The 18,769-nt window shown below is 51.1% G+C and overlaps 1 protein-coding gene across 1 annotated transcript in view; it reads left to right on the top strand.

The window, feature by feature from the left end:
* The first annotated feature begins 3,970 nt into the window (after positions 1-3,970).
* Positions 3,971-18,769, top strand: part of RHOF (ras homolog family member F, filopodia associated) — a 30,419-nt gene continuing 15,620 nt past the window's right edge. The window contains exons 1-2 of the mRNA XM_074298068.1: positions 3,971-4,192; positions 4,740-4,827. Of these exons, the coding sequence (XP_074154169.1) occupies positions 4,055-4,192; positions 4,740-4,827 (226 nt within the window). The 5' untranslated portion in view covers positions 3,971-4,054. The remainder of the gene's footprint in view (positions 4,193-4,739; positions 4,828-18,769) is intronic.

Raw genomic sequence — 18,769 nt, 5'->3', positions numbered from 1 at the left:
CCATGCTCCAATACCCTTGGCTCTGGTGCCTGAGAGAAGGGGATGGTTCAAAGGAAATTGAGGTCAGTGCACTCAGAAGAGACTGCACCCTGAAACTTGACTCAAGGTGGAGAAATTTCCTGTGCCGGGCTGCACAGGCTGCCATCGCACAGAGAGAGCTGCCTGACATTTCCTCTTTGAATGTGGCGGCTGAAGAAAGTCTCCGGGCCCAGGAAACCTCCTTGGGATGGAGCTGGGCGTGCAGGGGCATACATGACCACTCCCCTTGCACCATCAGAAGCCCTGAGATGGAACACAGAAACACCTATGAGCTTAGGCAAGGGACTCAAACTTCTGAGGCCTTGGTTTTCCCACATGCATGTGAGTGATGATTGCAGCTCTAAGGGCATATCCCCTGAAGGGAATGGAGAGACACTTGCCTGGTGTGAACAGACCAAACACTGAAGTGAAAAGTAGCAAAAGGAAATTGGATGGGGAAGAAGATAATGTGGGTCACGTGGCAGAGAGCTGATAGAGAGGACTCTTCCTGAATATAACTCTGACCCAGCTGGGTGACCCTGGGCAGGTCACCTCACCCTGCCTGCCTCAGTCTCCTCATCTGTAAAATGAGCCGGAGAAGGAAATGGCCAGCCACTCCATTAGGGAAAACCCAGCGGGGTCACGGACAATCACCTCTGACTAAAACAGATCCAACCTTTTTTCAGGGAAGGAATCCACCCTGTGTTGCTCCCAGTCACAGGTTCTCACAGACCGTATTTGCTTTGCAGAACAGAGATAGCTGGAGCTGTTTGCCTTCTCGGCTTGGAGGGAGAGTCCACCCGGGTCCCTCTGACCTTGGGCTTTTCTCTCGTGGGGATCATGGAGCCCTCACCCTGGCCAGTGGGAGGCGCACATCACGCCCTGACAAGGACGCCCACATCCCCAGTTCTCCCATCTTTGTTGCATCAGTGGACAGTCCCACAGTTCCATTCACTAATTTTCCGGGTGCTGGACTGCTAGGGGGCGCCATATTGCATAAAGCCTTTTCACAAGTTCAAATCTTGTTTCCCTATCTGTACAAATGATCGGGAAAAGGAATGGACAAACTGCTCTGCTGTCTTTGCCAAGAAAACCCTAATCGGGGTCACAAAGTCAGCTCTGAAGGACAAGGAAGTCCATTTTGGCCCCAGTCTCCATTATGAGTGGTTTCCTGTGTCAGGGTGGGAGCTCCTTGGGGGCAGAGATCTCCTGGTGTGTCCCTAACACCCCCACAGAGCTCTTCATTCACCTGGGAAATGACTAGGCCGCCTTTAGAGTCTTTCCTGACTAAATCCATGACTCCCCAACACACTAATCCTCCCCCCCCCCCATCTCCTTCCCCGGACAATTGTGGAGTGTTGGACCTGGAAGGAAGCCCCGAGCTCAAAGGCAACCTCAGATATTTACTAACTGGGTGATCTTGGGCAAATTCATTTGATCTCTGCCTGCCTCGGTTTCCTCATGTGAAAAACTGGGATACTAATACCTGCCTCCCAGGGTTGTTATGAGGATCAAATGAGATATTTGGAAAGCGCTTTGCAAAGCTTTATAAATGTTAGCTGCCTTCCCCTGTCTCATCCATATTCCCCACTCTTGCAGATGTACTGTTCCTAAAGCACATGTCTGACCATGTTACTCTTTTTTTTTTCTTTTTTGCTGAGGTAATTGGGATTAAGTGACTTGCCCAGGGTCACACAGCTAGGAAGTGAAAGTGTCTGAGGGCAGATTTGAACTCAGGTCTTCTTGATTTCAGGGCAGGTACATGACCTTGTTATTCTTGCTAAATAAACTTAAATGGCTTCCTATTATTTAAATGAAATTAAAAACTTAAATTACTTCCTATTACTCCCTGACTCCAGGGCAACTTTCCTGGTTATACAGCCATTAAAAGTGCAAAGCTGGTCAGGGTTACCTGAATTTGAACCCTCTCTCCCTACGTTTCTAATTTACAATCGAGGAAACTGAGGCAGACAGCAATGAAGTGATTTGTCTAGGGTCACACAGCTTGTATTTGAGACAGAATTTTAATTCAGACCTTCCTGATTCCAAAATCAAGCAAGAACAGTTAGAATTGGGAGCTTTCTCTAGACCTGCTGTCTTTAGTCCTGGTATAAAATGAGAGGGCCCCTCCCAGCTCTCCCATTCAGTGCTCTGAGGTCCCACCCAACCCTGACAAGATGCACATTAATGCCCCTCCTTTTTCTTTTCTCACATTCTGTGCTTTATGGTCTCTGCTGGCTGTGCCATCCTGTGTCCCCGGGCCCCTCCAGCTGTGCCATCCTGTGTCCCTGGGCCCCTCCAGCTGTGCCATCCTGTGTCCCAGGCCCCTCCAGCTGTGCCATCCTGTGTCCCCGGGCCCCTCCAGCTGTGCCATCCTGTGTCCCCGGGCCCCTCCAGCTGTGCCATCCTGTGTCCCCGGGCCCCTGCAGCTGTGCCATCCTGTGTCCCAGGGCCCCTGCAGCTGTGCCATCCTGTGTCCCAGGGCCCCTGCAGCTGTGCCATCCTGTGTCCCCGGGCCCCTCCAGCTGTGCCATCCTGTGTCCCCGGACCCCTGCAGCTGTGCCATCCTGTGTCCCCGGGCCCCTCCAGCTGTGCCATCCTGTGTCCCCAGGCCCCTGCAGCTGTGCCATCCTGTGTCCCCGGGCCCCTCCAGCTGTGCCATCCTGTGTCCCCGGGCCCCTCCAGCTGTGCCATCCTGTGTCCCCGGGCCCCCGCAGCTGTGCCATCCTGTGTCCCAGGGCCCCTGCAGCTGTGCCATCCTGTGTCCCAGGGCCCCCGCAGCTGTGCCATCCTGTGTCCCAGGGCCCCTTCTAGCTGCGCCATTCTATGTAACTCCAGCCTCCCAGAGCAGCAGGTGTATGCCGGAGTGGGTGTCTGTATCCCACAATACTCCGGCTTTCTAGGAGTGATGCTGAGAAAATAGAAGGAAGGAAGAAGGCTTTGGAGCCCCCTCAGAAGCAGTTCTGGCTTAAAGGGAAGAGGAGGAGGCTGGTACGAAATCCAGCTCTGTTTGTTCTAGATTTTAATAAACTGGTGAATAAATACAATGGAGTTTGGGATCATGAAGACTTGGATCAGGCACTATGGCAACGGGGAAGGTACGTGTGCACAGGCAGCCCCCAGGGGAGCCCTGACTCTAAAAGTGGGAGACTTGGGACTGAAAGGGACCTCCAGAGAGAGCCCTTGTCTTGGCCAAGGAGTCCAGACGCTTCGTTTACCGAGAAGGAAGTCGAGGCACAGAGTCTGTGACCTGTCCAAGGTCACACCGCTTGTGATCGCCCGACTCCATAAGTGGCATTCCTTCCACCGTGCCGACGTTACCGCTTGGGGGGGGGCTGGAAGAAAAGGCCTGGGTCTGGTGGCTTTGGGAGCATAACGTCCGGAGATGCAGGAGCCCTGGTCAGAGGGGGAGCGCCAGCTTCTGAGAGCCCAAAGCGGGCCCAGGACGAAGGGCGCCTCAGGGGAGCTCCCTGGGGGGGTCTGAGGGATGGGGGCTGAGACGGATGAGGGAGACCGCCCACGTCCCCCACCCCCGGGGAAGCACCCAGCCTGAGGGGAGGGAGGGGACGAGGAAGGGAGATAATGAACCGCTCAGACCCGAAAGGCCCGGGAGATTGTGGGGGCGAAGGCGCGAGGCTGGACCCGAGACGGGATTGCGCTAGGACCAGCCCCCTGCCGCCTCCGCCTCAGTTTCCCCCTGGAGGGCAACCGCACGTTCGGCTTCTGGGGACGCCCCTTAAGCCGCGGTCCCGCCCCCTCGGAGGAGCCCCCCCCCTTCCCTTCCCAAAGGCGGCCCACCCTGTGGGGTCCGTGACCTAGGGAAACTGAGGCTGGGGAGCGCGGCGAGGAGGGGGAAGAGAAGCTCGGGTCCGGATCCCGGGTCTGCCGCGGGGCGGGGCTTGGGCCCAGGGCTCCGCCTCCCCCCTTCCCTGCCCCCTCCCAACCCGCGCCTCCACTTGCCTCCCTCCTCGCTGTGGGCAGCCCGGGCGGCCTCGGCTCTCGGCCCGCGCGCCCCGGGCCCAGGCGGCGGGGGTCCATGGCAGACCCCGCACCCCCGGCCCCCACGCCGGCCCCGGCCCCCGGCAAGAAGGAGCTGAAGATCGTGATCGTGGGGGACGGCGGCTGCGGGAAGACCTCGTTGCTGATGGTTTACAGCCAGGGGGCCTTCCCGGAGGTGAGGACCGGAGGGGGGAGGGAGGAGGGGGAGGGGGCCTCGCTAGCCCCTTCCCCAGCCGCGAGCCCGCCGGTGCCCACGGTGCGCGGGGCTGAGCTGGACGGCGGGCGGCCGGGGTCCGGGCTCTCGGAGTTCCCCGGCGGGAGGCGGTCAGAACGGATGCGGGGAGGGGTCCGGGCTCCGGGGGGCAGCCGGGCTGGGGGGCGCCCTCTTGGCCTTCCCCCCGACACAAGTCCGGGGACTGGCGCCAGGATGGGGTGTGTGGGATCGGCTCCCTCTCGTCCTTCGGGTTGGGCGTGCTGCTTCCCCCAGCCATTCCCCTTCCAGGGGAACTCTAGTGGGGTTCGGGGGACTCCTTCCCCTCCCCCGCCCAGGCCAACCAGCGGGGAAGACGTGTGAGAACTTGGCTCCTCTGGGGGGGGGTGCCCCAGTCCTCAGGCTCACAACCAGGACTAAGGCCTTGTGGGGGGTACCTCCGCATGAAACGAGTCTCGAGTTTCCCCAACTCTCCCCCTTGCCCTGACGTCCCCGTCTTCCCCTCCCCCAGCACTACGCCCCTTCGGTCTTCGAGAAGTACACCACCAGCGTGACCCTGGGCAGCAAGGAGGTGATCCTGAACCTCTATGACACGGCAGGTGAGTGGGGCTCCCGGCATGGAGGGGGCGCGGGGCGGGACTGCCCGGGAGCCTGCTGACCGCCCCGACTCCCGCCCCTTCTCGGAGCAGGTCCCTCCCAGCGGGGGAGAGGAAGCTGAAGACTCCCGGGACGCTATTATTAGCAGCAATAGTTAATAGTAGAACAATCATGGGTTGATAATTAGCAATTATTATTCTGATGGATCTAGCCCTTAAACTGACTTGTTACCTTGCGGGGCTGCCCCCGGGGCACTAGGGGAGTGTAAAGGCTGGCGGAGCTTCTTGACATTTGGGGTGTCCTGGACACCCTCCTGCTGTCAGATACCACTGGAGCCCTGAGTGTCTTTCAGTGATTGAGGGCATTTCCAGTCGGAGGTTAATGACCATAAAGTTGTCACTTCTCCCTTCAAGTTCACAGAATCCCCTCCCCCCACATAAACATGTACCCATGAGTCTCCCTGGGATCCATTAAGAACCCCCGCTCTAGGAAAACCAATTAAACTAACAACAATTTGAACCAGGGACCAGCCGAGCTCAGTTAAGAGAGAGCCTCGAGATGACAACCCATGGGGCAGGGCCGACAGCTCCAGAAACCATTACCCAGGGGCGACCCTCTCCCCCTGTTTGGGGAGCACCCACGGGATGACATCACAGAGGCTTGAAATATTGAGGAGGAGGGAGGCACTTTTCCCATCATGGGATTTGGAGCTCTAGAGATCTTTGAGAGATCATCTGGCCCACTTCAGTCCTTTTATGCTGAGAAAGCTAAGGCCCAGGGAGGCCGGGCTCAAGATCCCCTAGTGAGCGAGCTGCTGTTCGGTAATTTTCAGGCATGTTTAACTCTTCAGTGACCCCCACGAGGTTGATTTGCCATTTTCTTTGAGCTCATTTTTCAGACGAGGAAACAGGGAAACGGGGTTAAGTGACTTGCCCAGGATCACCCCGCTAGGAAGTGTCTGAGGATGGAAGAGGAGTCTTCCTGACTCCAGGTCTGGTGCCCTAACCATTGCACCACTGAGCTTCCTTCATGAGTTAGTGAGAACCCAGGTCTCCTGACTCCCAGACCAATTCCCGTTCTCCTAGAGCAAGCTACTTTCCTTGAAGCTGAATGAAAGCTTTAGAAGGTGGGAAGGGGACTGAGATTTAGAAATGTCAGGCAAGATCATGAGGTCTGCAATACTTGATGATCACTAGATTCATAAATAAGCAGGTTTATACAAATGATGCTAAAGAAAATGCTTAATAGAGAAGGGGTAGAGAATAAACATTGTTATGGAGCCTGCTGTTTGATCCTCAGGACAACCTTGTGAGGTAGATGGTGCTGTTGTCCCCATTTTACAGTTGGAGAAACTAAGGCAGAAAGTAGTTAAGTGACTTACCGAGGATCACACATGTATGTGTTTGAACTTGGTCTAGCACTCTATCCACTATACCACCCTTTGGCATCGTCCAAGTTTCCTGAAGTTGGAAGAATTAATCCATCAGTCAGTAAATGTTTACGTAACACCTACTATGCGCCACGTGTATGTCAAATGCTAGAAATATACCTATAAAAGTGAGATCACTCCGGCTTTAAGGAGCTTAAAAGGTTGAGTTCCAAATTTTGGAAGCTTTGGCACCTCCCACAAGTCCCCCAACTTATTTCCCAGGTATCTTAGCTAAGGTTGAGCCTAACTGTGGCTCCTGAGTCATGAGCCTTGCCACCAATGTTTATCATTGCTTTGATCTTTCAGAGAGAAAGATCTGGGCTGAAGTATCTAGAATTTTTTGGCCTCTGCTAAGGCCCCTTCATCCCTAAGTTATAGAAACAGGCTCAGAAAGAAAGGAATCATCAAAATCATCGAGTCCAGAGACCTTATCCTACACAGCAAAGGTCTGTGGGGAGGTTCAGTTTCATTCCAAATCCAGACAGATGGGACTGGGGTAATGAGAGGGGAAAATTGGGGAGAGGGGTGGTCCAAATCATAGAATGGGAGAAGGTCAGCCCAGGCAGGGGCCAGACAAACACAAACCCTAGAATCTGTAGTCAGATTGTCTAAGTTGGGAGGGACTTTAGCAGATAGACTATCAGAAATGGATCGGACTTTAGACTATGGCCTGGCTACACTGGGAGAGATCTTAGAAGAGAAAGTCAGAGCTGTAGGGCACATAGAACATAGAAAGTCAAAGCTGGAAAGGTACTAGATTATGTAGCTATGTCCCAAGATGGGAAGTGTCTAGGGGTGTCAAAGACCAATAGAAAAGATCATTAAACCTTGCATAATAATCCCTGCAGGCTACATAGTAAGCACATATGAATAGTAGAAATTCACCTGTTGACATTATTTATATTTTATCTTTTTTTTTGTTTATTTTATTATTTTCCAATCACATTTTAATCTGCTTTGGGCCACACTTGGGAGTGTTTTAGGTTCATGGCCAGGTTTCTTAGAGCATTAAAATGTCAGGGCTGGGATTATGTAGGATTAGATACAAGATAATATAGGATTCAGAGCCTAGAGGATACTTAGAACCTAGAATGTCAAAGATAATAGTTTCCTTAGAATGTCACAGATAGAACATGGACTATCAGGCGTCCTTAGAACCTCGAATGTCAGAGGTAATAGCTTCCCTAGAATGTTACAAATAGGAAAGACAGAACATGGAAAGTCAGAAGGAGAAGGGACTTTATGCCATAAAAATGACTGAACTGGGAGGGGCTTTAGTTCAGAATATATTAGATCTAGAATAATATTTCACATGTATACACTTCCATGTTTACGAAGGGCTTTCTTCAAAGAACCCTAAGCAGCAAGTTTACTGTTTAGAGATCAACTAGTCCAGGCCTATCATTTTTAAATGAATCTCAGAAAAGGAAATTGGTTTGCCAGTGTCACATGGCCAAATTAGAGATCCTTGTAGTGCCTGATGGATTTAGGGGAGAAGGAAGAGGAGAGGAAATCCCCGTGCTCAGTCTTGAGTTTAAAAAGCCCTCATTGCTTTGGCTAAATCTCCACATCCCATTTGAACATCATTCATGCTGTGAGAGAACTAACATCATGAAGATGCTTGTAAGTTTCTAAGCGTGGCCAATGACCCTTGCCCCTCAGGACCCTCCCAGCCACGAGACAGGGATGTCTGTGAGCTCCCGTATACATACGGGGACCTGCGGCCCAACTCCAGGTTTCATTGCCGGTCCATATCATAGCAGCTGACTAAACACCCCTTTGCGATTCCATTCATGTCAGTTTGATAAGCATTTATAAGCACCTACTGTATATAAGGCATTGTGCATGACACCGTGGAGCTACACGGCAAAAATGAGGAAATTTCCTCCTTGGAGAGCTTGTCTTTTACTGGAGACAAATAAGGCTTCCTCCTTTGGGAGACCGAATAGTGCAATAGAAAGAGCATCAAATTTGGAGTCAAAAGACTGGGGTTCAAATCCTGCCTCAGATGCTTTCTAGGCTGTGTGGCTTTAGGCAAGTGACAAACTCTCTGAGCCAATTTCCTCATCTGTAAAATAAAGGAATTGGGCTGATGGCCTTTGGAGCATCTTCAGCTATAGATCCGTGGGTCTATACATTGACAGGGCTCTATGATCCTTTGACACAGAGAAGATCAAAGAGTTGTTTAGAAAGATGGTGATTATAGATTTCTCTTGGTTTCTCATCCCTGGGAGTTAGGAGGAAGGGCAGGGTCTATTAGTGCTACTTTTCAGATATAGCCAAGATCAGATGCTTTTCCACTGGTTTTTGTTGGGATAAGATTGTGGAACTTTGGAGAGCTGGGGATATAATCTGCTTGGTCGCCATCACAGATGGAAGAAAGCACTCAGTACCTCAGCCCTGCAGAGCTTCTGATAAATGAACGTCTGAATGAATAAATGAAAAGTGCTTATTAATCTCCGCTCTTGGTATCCAAGAGATCACATAGTCCACAGCCTTAAGGGACCCCACTCTCAAAGAGCATCCTGGTCTGATCATATATTTACTGTTGTTCAGCCCTGTCCAACTTTTCATATCTCCATGGGGTTTTCTTGGCAAATCTACCATTTCCTTCTCCAAACAGAGGCTGGCTTGGCCAAGATTAAAGAGCTGGGAAGTATCTGAGGACATATCTGAACTCAGGTCCTCCTCACTCTAAGCCCAGAGCTCCATACAGTGGAGCACCTAGAGCAGACATACTGTCCCTCCTCAGTCCTAATCTGATAGGAGAGATGCTATTAACAAGGAAGTTAGGAGGTTAAGAGAACAGACTGATGTCCAGAGCGAGAGATTGGTCAGAAGGTACTGGAGGAACTGGGCTGGCAGCGCAGATAGGAAGTGGAAAAATTATTAAGCACCTACTATGTGCCAGGGCTCTGCTCACTGAACCACCTACACAGATAAATAGACTTAGCATCCCTTCCAAGTCTTAATCTGATAGGAGAGATAGGATATACCCACCCACTATTAATGAGTAGTTTAGGAGAATATGGACTGATGCCCTGAGCAAGAAGTTGGTCAGGAGAAAGTGGGTGGAGAACTTGGGTTGGCAGAGTAGAAAGTAAGAAAGGGGAAAAATTATCAAACACCTACTATGTGCCAGAGTTCTAGGCACTGAGCCACCTACATACATGGATAGACACATTACCCTACTAAATCCTAATCTGATGGGAGAGATAGGATATCCTCATGCACTATTAATGAGTAGGATAGGGGGATACAAAATACAGACTGCTCTGAGCAAGAGATGGGTCAGGAGAAGATATCTACAGAACCTGGGCTGGCAGAGGGAATTTATTAAGCACCTATTATGTGCCAGACACTGTGCTAAGTGTTTTACACTTTTACACAAATATTCTTTCATTTATTCTTTGCAACAATCCTGGAAATGGATAGAATTTTCCCCATTTTACAATTAAAGAAACTGAGGCAGACAGAAGTGAAGTGATCAGCTAATAAGTGTCTAAGGCTGAATTTGAATTCAGATCTTCCTGATTCTAGGAAAAGCTCTCTACTGCACTGTCTAGCTGTCTTTTAAATATACACATATATAAATATATAATAGCTTTTACTTTTTCAAAATACATGCAAAGATAGTTTCCAGCATTCACCCTTGCAAAACCTTGCATTCCAATTTTTTCTCCCACCCCTCCCTGGGGCAGCAAGTAATCCAATATAGGCTAAACAGGTACAGTTCTAAACATATTTGCACATTGATCATACCTAGTTGTCTTTTAAGAAGGAGGTTAGTCCCCTGGGTCATGAGTAACAGGAGAACAATAGTCAGTTGTTCAGTCATTTTGTGATTCCATTTGGAGTTTTCTCGGCAGAGACGCTGTTTTCTTCTCCAGCTCATTTTACAGGTGAGGAAACTGAGGTGACCAGGGAGGGTTCAATGACTAGCCCAGAGTCGTCCAGCCAGGAAGTGTCTGACTCCAGACCTGGCCGTCTCTCCCCTGTGCTGCCAGTAATAATGATAATAATGGCTACCACTTAGTGCTGTGCTAAGCACTTTACATTATTATCTCATTTGATGCTCACAATAAGTAGAATTAGGTGCTATTGTCACTCCCTATTTTACAGTTGAAAAAATTGAGGTAAACCGAAACGAGGTGACGGGATCCCACAGCTAATGTCTGAGGCTGAATTTGAACTCGGATCTGCCCGGCTCCAGGCCTGTCACTCTGTGTAAGGCGCCACCTCAGTTGCCGTTTTAGTTTATTGTGTCAGAGATGGCGGCAGAAAGCAGAGCAGGGAATAATCCCGACCTCGGGCTTCTGGGGGAGGTCTGCTAACAGCGGAAGCGCTTTCTCCGGCTGGCGGGACCAGTGTGGGACGGGGCTTGGCCATCCCAGGGCTCCTCAGCAGGCAGGCGGAGCCTCATGATGGCGTTTAAAAAACTGACCATTGCAAGGAATGCCCAATTGCAGTTCAGAATTAGTGAAAAACCAAAGATGTCGTTTTTCCCTTCCAAGGGAATGAATGAATTCCGTGAAACGTATCCCTAGCGTCTTTATTGCACTTGGATTCCTGGGTAAGAATTCCTGATGATTCCAGTCTCCAGTCATCTTCCCTTGACCAACCTCTTGCTCCGGGCATCAGTCCATACTCTCCTAACCTACTCTTTAATAGTGGGGGGTATGTCCTACCTCTCCTATCAGATTAAGGCTTGGAAGGGATAGTAAGTCTACTTATCCATTTGGTGGTTCAGTGAGCAGAGCCCTGGCTCATAGTAGGTGCTTTCCCTCTTCCTTTCCCTCTGCTCTGCCTGCTCAGGTTCTCCAACCCCTTTTTCCTGACCAACCTCTTGCTCAGGGTACCAGTCCATACTTAATAATGGCTGGGAAGGGGAAGTGAGATCCAGGGAAGCTTGGGCATGGAGGCTCCCTCCATTAATGGGAGGGGCCTTAGAGCCCTTGTCCAATCCCCGGCCATATTTTACAGGTAACTGAGGTCCCAATCAGTCATAGAGAGCAAAGTGAAGCTGAGTGTGGATTCGGCTCCGTCCCCTGCCTTCTCCCCAGGCCCACTGTGGGGCCGGGTCAGTGTTATTTCAGCTGGGTGAGCCTCCCAAGGGGGGGGGGGGCCAGGAAGGACAGACCGGGCCCCACCTCCCTTTGCTATTCTTCCTTGGAACAGTGGGAAATTTGGAGAAAATGCCCAGATGCGTCAGGGGCCTGTGGGCCTGTGGGGGTGCCTAGCTGGAGGAGCAGAACCTTAACCCACCCTCTCCACTCCGGCTCTGAAACAGCCACAGGCAGGAAACTGTGGTAAAGTCAGAAGCTTCCTTGGGGGGGGGAGGAGCAGAGAGATAACAGTAGCTGGGAACTGGGTCTCCTCCAAGGCAGATAGGACGGGCCCTGAGGGGTGGGGACGGGGCAGAATTTGGCACCCGAGCCAGAGCCCCCCAGCACCCTGCCACCGTCCATCAGTCAGGAGGTGGCTAGGTGGCTCAGTGAGCAGGGCACAGGGCCTAGAACAAGTTCAAATCCAGCCTCAGACGCTTCCCATCTGCGAAAGTCACTTAACCTTTTTGCCTTAATATACTAGAGAAGGAAACGACAAATTATTCCAATATCTTTGCCCTCCCAAACCCCAAAAACCTATAGATGGTATTGGTGTGATGTGGTCCAAGGGATCATGAAGATCTGATACAGCTAAACTGACCGAACATTAGCCCATCAAGAAGCATTTATTAAGCACCTACTGTGTGCCTAACCCTAAGTAAGCATTGGTGATACGAGGAAGTCAGAATGTCGGCCCTACAGGGATGCACATTCTCGTGGGGGGTCCCAGCCGAACATCCCTCCTCTCTGGGCAGCCCAAGTGCCCTCGAAGGAATGGTCTCGATCACCAAGTTCCCCAAGCACTGAATCTGCCAAGAAGAAGACGGAGGGCTCCGCTGTGCTGGGCAGTCAGTGGGAGGTCAGGGCTGCGCCAGTCAGGGTGAGCCGCGGAAGGGCACGATGTCACGGCGCCGGGGGGTCACTGATCCAGTCCGAGGGAAAGGAATTGGCCGGTTGGGCTTGCTTAGGACCTGAGGAGTCTGATGTTGCTGGCAAAATTGGAATTACCCATAAGCCACGTCTTGCAAGCCTCCCCCACCTCCCCCTGCAATAAACAATGTGCTGCCATAACTACAGAAAGGGAACAAAGCTGACTGGGTGGTGCGGAAGACAGAGCAATGGGCTTGGAACCAGGAACACTCATCTTTCTGAGTTCAAATCCAGCCTCAGACACTTAATGCTCCCTGCCTCAGTTTCCTCATCTGTAAAATGAGCTGGAGAAGGAAATAGCAAAGCACTCCAGTATCTCTGCCAAGAACTCCCCCTGTGGTGTCGTGTCTGAGCAACAACAAGGGCTCAGGGAGCAGGTAGAGCCGGGAGTGGCTGGGAACAGCCGAGCCCCCCCATGTTGGGGTTGAATGCGTGTGAAAGCAGCTAAAAGAGAAGTGAGATCTCTGAGGGTGAGGGAGACCTGTAAGAAATGATTCAGAACAGGCCGGTGGTTTCCAAGCTGCTCATGCCTCTGGGGAGGAAATGAAGGTGGGCAGGAAACAAACAGTGCCCCTGCCCTCACTCAGAGCAGCCCCCTTGCTTCCCTGCCACAGGACAGATTTTTCCCAAGGGCAAGGTCACCTCGCCTCCATTGTCATTTCAGGGGGTCTGAAGGAAAAAAAAGAGTTGGAAATGAGTGGCAAGCAGGGAAAGAAATCATTCTTGGGGGAAATCACCTCATCTTCCCCGTACCTACCCCCACAAGGGAGGGGGGGTGACCTGCTGACCCTGAAGTGAGGGAAGTGGGTGTTGTGGGGGCTCAGGGTGAAGAGCAGCAATGCATTCACCCTCCTTCTCTTTGTCCCCTGCCCCTCTCCCGGGTCAGGACCTCTCTCTTCCCATCATGCTCCAGCTCGGGCAACTGGAGAGAGCCCCTGATCTGCATGCAGCCTGGGTCCCTCAGTCGTTGTGTGATTTTTGGACTCTGGCAAGCTCCCTCCCCCAGCCTCAGTTTATTCATCTGTATAATAAGGGGAATTCATTGGATGTCCCCTAAAAGGCCTTCGGACTGTAAACCCTAATATCATGAAACCTCTCCCACCCAGAAGCAGCAGCATGGCAGACGCGTGGCGTTGGGCCCTTGGTGGACGTGGATAGATGGGGAATCAGGGCCGAGGGTAGAATGAGAACTCAGGGATGAGGGGCGTTTCAAGTTGGGCTGGGCCCAGGGCCTTGTGGCGAGACGGGCCTCCCCGGGCCCTGGCCAGCTGGGACCGGCCTCTGGCTGCAGTGTGTTGCAAACGCCCTCCCTGAAGTGAACCACAGGCCTTGCATTAGAGTTTTCTGCTGTTAACAGGAAACCGGGGAGTGGGGGAGTCAGGATGTGACAGTGGAAAGAGCTCTAAGTTGACCAGAGATGAGTCTTGCCGTCCCATCATGCCCCAGTAAAACTCTGGGAAGTGATTTCCCCTCACTAGGTTACACTTTGTGCACCTGTGAGGGAGTCAGGTGTTATTCATTTATTCATAATCAGTGTCCTGAGATCAGAGAGGGCTCATCACATAGTCATTCAACAAACCTTGGAGGGGGAGGGGGGACCCACAGAAGACCAAACGTTAGCTAGAGGTGCTCAGTCAGCCCAGGAACAAACTTTCTCCAGAGGGCTATGTACTCAGTAAGCTCCTGCTGTTTACTCAGCACTAGAAACGCAATAAATGAAAACCTTTACCATCAGATCCTTTAAATCATGTATCATCTTTTTTTTGGCAAGGCAATCCTGGTTAAGTGACTTGCCCAGGGTCACACAGCTAATAAACGTTAAGTGTCTGAACTTGAACTCAGGCCCTGATTCCAGGGCCGGCACTCTGCCCACTGTACCACCCAGCTTGAATAATCTGATAGGATGACTTAACTGGCTGTGCGATTTTGGATGTTGGGCAAGCTCCCCCTCCCCCCCAGGCCTCAGTTTATTCATCTGTATAATAAGGGGAATGGATCAAACGCCCCCTCAAGGCCCTTCTAGCTGTAGCCCCTAACACCACCTTCTCTTGCCCAGGAGCAGCTCCATGATGCATCAAAGTTTCCAAGAATTTTTTATGACAATTTTATTTGAACTCATTACTATGAATAATATCTATAAAAAGATCAGCCTGGTACCTGACATATAGTAGGTACTTAATAAATGCTTGTTTCATCCTCTCAAATCCTATCATCACAGGATCAGAGACCCAGGGATCTTGGAAGCTCAGTTAGGGACCTTAGAGCTCATTTAGTCTCCCTGTTTTCACAGGAGTTTTTGAACTGATTTATCTGAGGTCATGTGAGTAATATCTCTGGGATTTCCTCTCAGACTTGCCCATAGTCCCTTGCTTAGCCATGCTTCATAATGCTGGCTGAAGGGCCAGGGAATAGTGCTGAAATCAGGAGGAGCTGAGTTCAAATTCAGCTTCAGACACTTCCTCGCTGTGAAAGTTACTCCCAGATGCTTTGCCAAAAGGAGATAGCTGACTGGCTGACTTTCCACTGAACCGTGCTGTCTCTATGGGGCATCCTGGTTTTGCAGATGAGGAAACTGGGGCAGACAAAGGTAGGATGACTTGCCTGGACTCACATAGCCGGGAAGCATCTGAGGTAGAATTGGGACCATCTTGAAAAATCCAGACTGACCAGGAGACAATTCTCCCCTGGGGGGAAGAGGGTTAGGTAAGATGACCCAAAAGTCAGCCTTGGAAGAAGAAAAAGATGAACGGGCGGAGGCAGAGGAGCCAGTGCACCAAAGCACGGAGGCGGGAAAGGGGCGTGTTGTGGTTGGGGAAGAACTCCAAGTTCATTTTCATTAGAAATTGGAGATGTGAATATGAAACAGGACTAGGAAAATTAGTTGAAGCCGGAGTGAGACATGGCTCATAGGCCAGACTAAGGAGCTTGAGAGGGAATACAAAACGGGACTAGGAAAATGAGTGGAAGCTGGAGTGGAACATGACTTGTAGACCAGGGTAAGGGGCTTGAATGTTATGCTGGACGTCATAGGGAACCATAGAAGTTCCTTGAGCAGGAGAGTGACATCAGAATCTCCCTCAGACTATTTTGGTGGAGATTCAGAAGATGAGTTGGAATCAAGAAACTCAGGGAGAACAATAGCAAGAGTAAGGGTCCATGGGTGGGAGGAAGGGATTTGGGAGGTGCTGTGGAGGCCATCTCGAAGCTGTTGGCTGGGAAGATTTTAGGGCGTCTCTAGCATCCCTTCCAGCTGGAGTTTGAAGTCGAATTCTACTTTCTGGGGCCAAGGGGGCTCACCAGGGGGGAACTAGAGCTCCTGTTCAGGCTAAGATGGGGCTCGGGCCTTTGAAGGAAAGTTGTCTTGGTGAAGGAGAATGAGAGAAATGCTGGATTCCAGCTTCCCTCATTATCAGTCCCTCCAGGCTCAGGGAAACCAGGTCAGTGGGCTCCATCATCCCATCTCAGCAGAACAAGGAAACTTTGGGACTTCCCAGAACTGGGAAACTGCTGGTGCGCCATGTCCCGTGACTCCGGGGTGCAGAGTTGCAGGACAGGGACCGTTAGTCACCTGGGAGTTGCGCCGGGGAGCTGGCAGGAGGCCAGGGAGGGAGGGAGGGTGATCTCAAGGGGAGCTGGGACCCTTCTCATCTCTTCGTTTGGAGCCAAAGCCAGGGGTTCTTTTCTTCCTCCTCCAGAGGTTGCTGAAGAGGCTCCAGAGAGTCTCCAAGGGCTCCTGCCTCCCAGCCCTGGCCGGGACCAGCTGACGATGCTCCTTAGGAACGCCGGCCTCTTGAAACTACTTTAGCACTGAGCCTTTCTCTCCGGGTCCCAACTGGCGGCTGGGGGCGGCGGGGAACCTGCCCCTGAGAAGAAATAGGAATATAGAAATGGGGTTGCTGTGTGTGTGTGGGAAGTAACGGGGAACGGGTCTGGTCTCCTTGCCGATCATGGGAGAGGAGCCCCCGGCCTGGATTCTGCCTGGGCCCTCTTGTACAAACCGCTGCTCTTCTCTGGGCCTTTATCTCTTCACTTTGTAATAATGAGAGTTCTGATTTACTCAGGGCTTTATTCTTCATAGAACTGACATTCAACATCTGTCCGTGGCCACAGCTTTGCGGCTATTGGTGCTATTTTAAAGCACCATTTACAGATGAGGATCGGACCCCAGGAGGCTAAATGTTTGTCCAGGGTCTTACAGGTAACTAACTGGCCTAATAGAAACCCAGGGCAGCCGGGAGTGCAGCAGACTCAACCCGAGCCTGAGAGATCCGAGTTTGAATCCAGCCTCAGACACTTAGTAGCTGGGTGACTTTGAGCAAGTCACATAACCCTGAGTTTCCCGATCTGCAAAATGGAGATGAGAGTAGCACCTTCCTCGAGGGTAATGTGATAGTTAAATGGAGTAAAAGCCCTCAGCACCATGTCTTGCACACAGTAGGCACTTAATGAATGCTCGCCCCCTTCTCTGCATTGTGGCCAATTAGAGTGGAAAGGATCTGAGTCAATTCAGTCAGTGCAGTGTTGTTGGGCATTTTTTCTTGGAACCTTCCCGCAGAGGGCTTGGAGGTGTAACACGCTCGGGGTTGGCAGGAACTGCTGACTGCCATTCAAAGGGAGTCGAAGAACTAGGCTGGCATCATTTCTTAAGAGAGAAAATGGCAATGAAATACCCAGCAAACCCCCCACCCAGCATTTGGCCACGTTTCTTCCTCCCTTTTCCCCTTTCTTCTTTCTTCTCTTCCTCCCTCCTTCCTTCCCTTCCTTTTTTCTTTCCTTCCCCCTTCTTCCTTCTTCCCTCCTCTTTTCCTCCCTTCCTTCTTTTTCCTTCCCTCATCCCTCTCTCTCCCCTCCTTATCTTTCTCCCTCCATTCCTCCCTCCCTTCTTCCTTTTTTCCTTCCTCCCTCCCTCTTCCCTCCTTCTTTCCTCCTTTCCTTCTCTCCATCCCTCTCTTCTTTCCTTTCTTCCCTCCCTCCTTTCCTCTCTTCTTTCTTCTCTTTCCTTCCTTCTTTCTTTTCTCCCTTCCTTTCTTCTTTCCTCCTGCTTCCCTCTATCCCTCCTTCCTTTCTCTTTTCCTCCATCCCTTCTTTCTTCCTGAGAATGAACCAGCAGATCTGTCCACAGAAACAGCAGGACACGAAGGGCAAGGTGACCAGTGTGCAGTGTTTGTGTTCCTGCCAGTACCAAGTGACAGCCACAGGCAAACAATGTGCAAGCTGGTTTCTCTCCTGCGGGGAAGTAAAAGGCTGCTAATGGTCAGAGAAGGGGGAGCTCCTGGCGGTGATTGGTGGGCTGCTGGTCCGCTGGACACGAGTGAGGGAGCGACCGGGCGTCTTTCCAGGACATGAACCTGGGCGTGTTGGAAAGCTTGCCAGGACCTGGCCGAACTCACCGTGTGTACCACCCACTTGTAGTGAGTGACTCTGGGGCAGCCAACCGGCACTTCCTGAAGGAAACAAGGGCATCTCAGTAGTGAGAGGGCTGTCCTGGGCAGGAAACAAGCTGATATTTTTATCTCTTCTGTGGGTGAAAGGTAGGGACTTCAGAATAGAAAGGTGAGAGAGGCAGCCTGACATAGTGGATAGAGGGTTGGCTTTGGAGGCAAGAAAACTTGGATTCAGATCCTACCTCTGATGCGTGCTGGTGTGTGACTTTGGGCAAGTCACTTAAACTCTGAGGAGTATTCCAGGCAACTCATTGGAAACCTGAAATTCTAGAGTGTGTGGGAAAGCCACAGGTCTAGATTTCCCCTTCCCCTGAAAAAGGGAGGAGCAGAAATCAGTTAACAAGGGTCGAGCATTTACCATGTGCAGGTGCCGTGCTAAATCCCAGGGATACAAAAAAAGCGGGGAGTTTGGGATGTGAACGATTAGTTAGAAAAGCAGCTTCCCAATCTGACGAGGCAGGGAAAACCAACCAGATTGGAGGTCGGGGCTATATTTGGGAGAACACACAATAAAGCCGCTTTTTGATTTTCTTTGTCTTTCTCGTCTTAACATAGAACCTGACACAGAGTAACTGCTGTAAAAAAAAAAAAAAAAAAAAAAAAAAATTGTGTATTAACTGACCAAGTTCAGTGAAACGATGGATCCCATGGTTAAGATTCTGTAGGGCAAGTTGTCTCAAGATGTTTAGGACAGAGAAGGAAGGAAGGAAAAAATGGGATTTGAACATCAGCTTCAGACTTTTTGGTCTCTAGCTTTAAAAATAGGCCTATTGTGCTCTTGCTCAAGCAGGGAGTGGATCTCACGAGCACTTCGAAGGGTGCTTTGCCTTAGATCCTTGAAATTCCAATTAAAAAGAGTTTAAATGGAAAAGTTAAATAACGTTTGTTGATTTGAACTGAAAGAGGTGGGAGGAGGGAGAGAATTACCTTTGTGTGGCTGCCGAAGTGAGAACCACAGAGAGGAGCAGGTACAGTGTAGGCAGCGGAAAATAAAAGTAGGGAGGACCCAAGGTCCATGGAAGGCAGGGGCCACAAT

The sequence above is a fragment of the Sminthopsis crassicaudata genome, chromosome 1, assembly GCF_048593235.1.
Source record: "Sminthopsis crassicaudata isolate SCR6 chromosome 1, ASM4859323v1, whole genome shotgun sequence".
Lineage (NCBI taxonomy): Eukaryota > Metazoa > Chordata > Mammalia > Dasyuromorphia > Dasyuridae > Sminthopsis > Sminthopsis crassicaudata.
The sequence above is the reverse complement of the archived record's forward strand: the minus strand, read 5'-3'. Positions and strand labels throughout refer to the sequence as shown.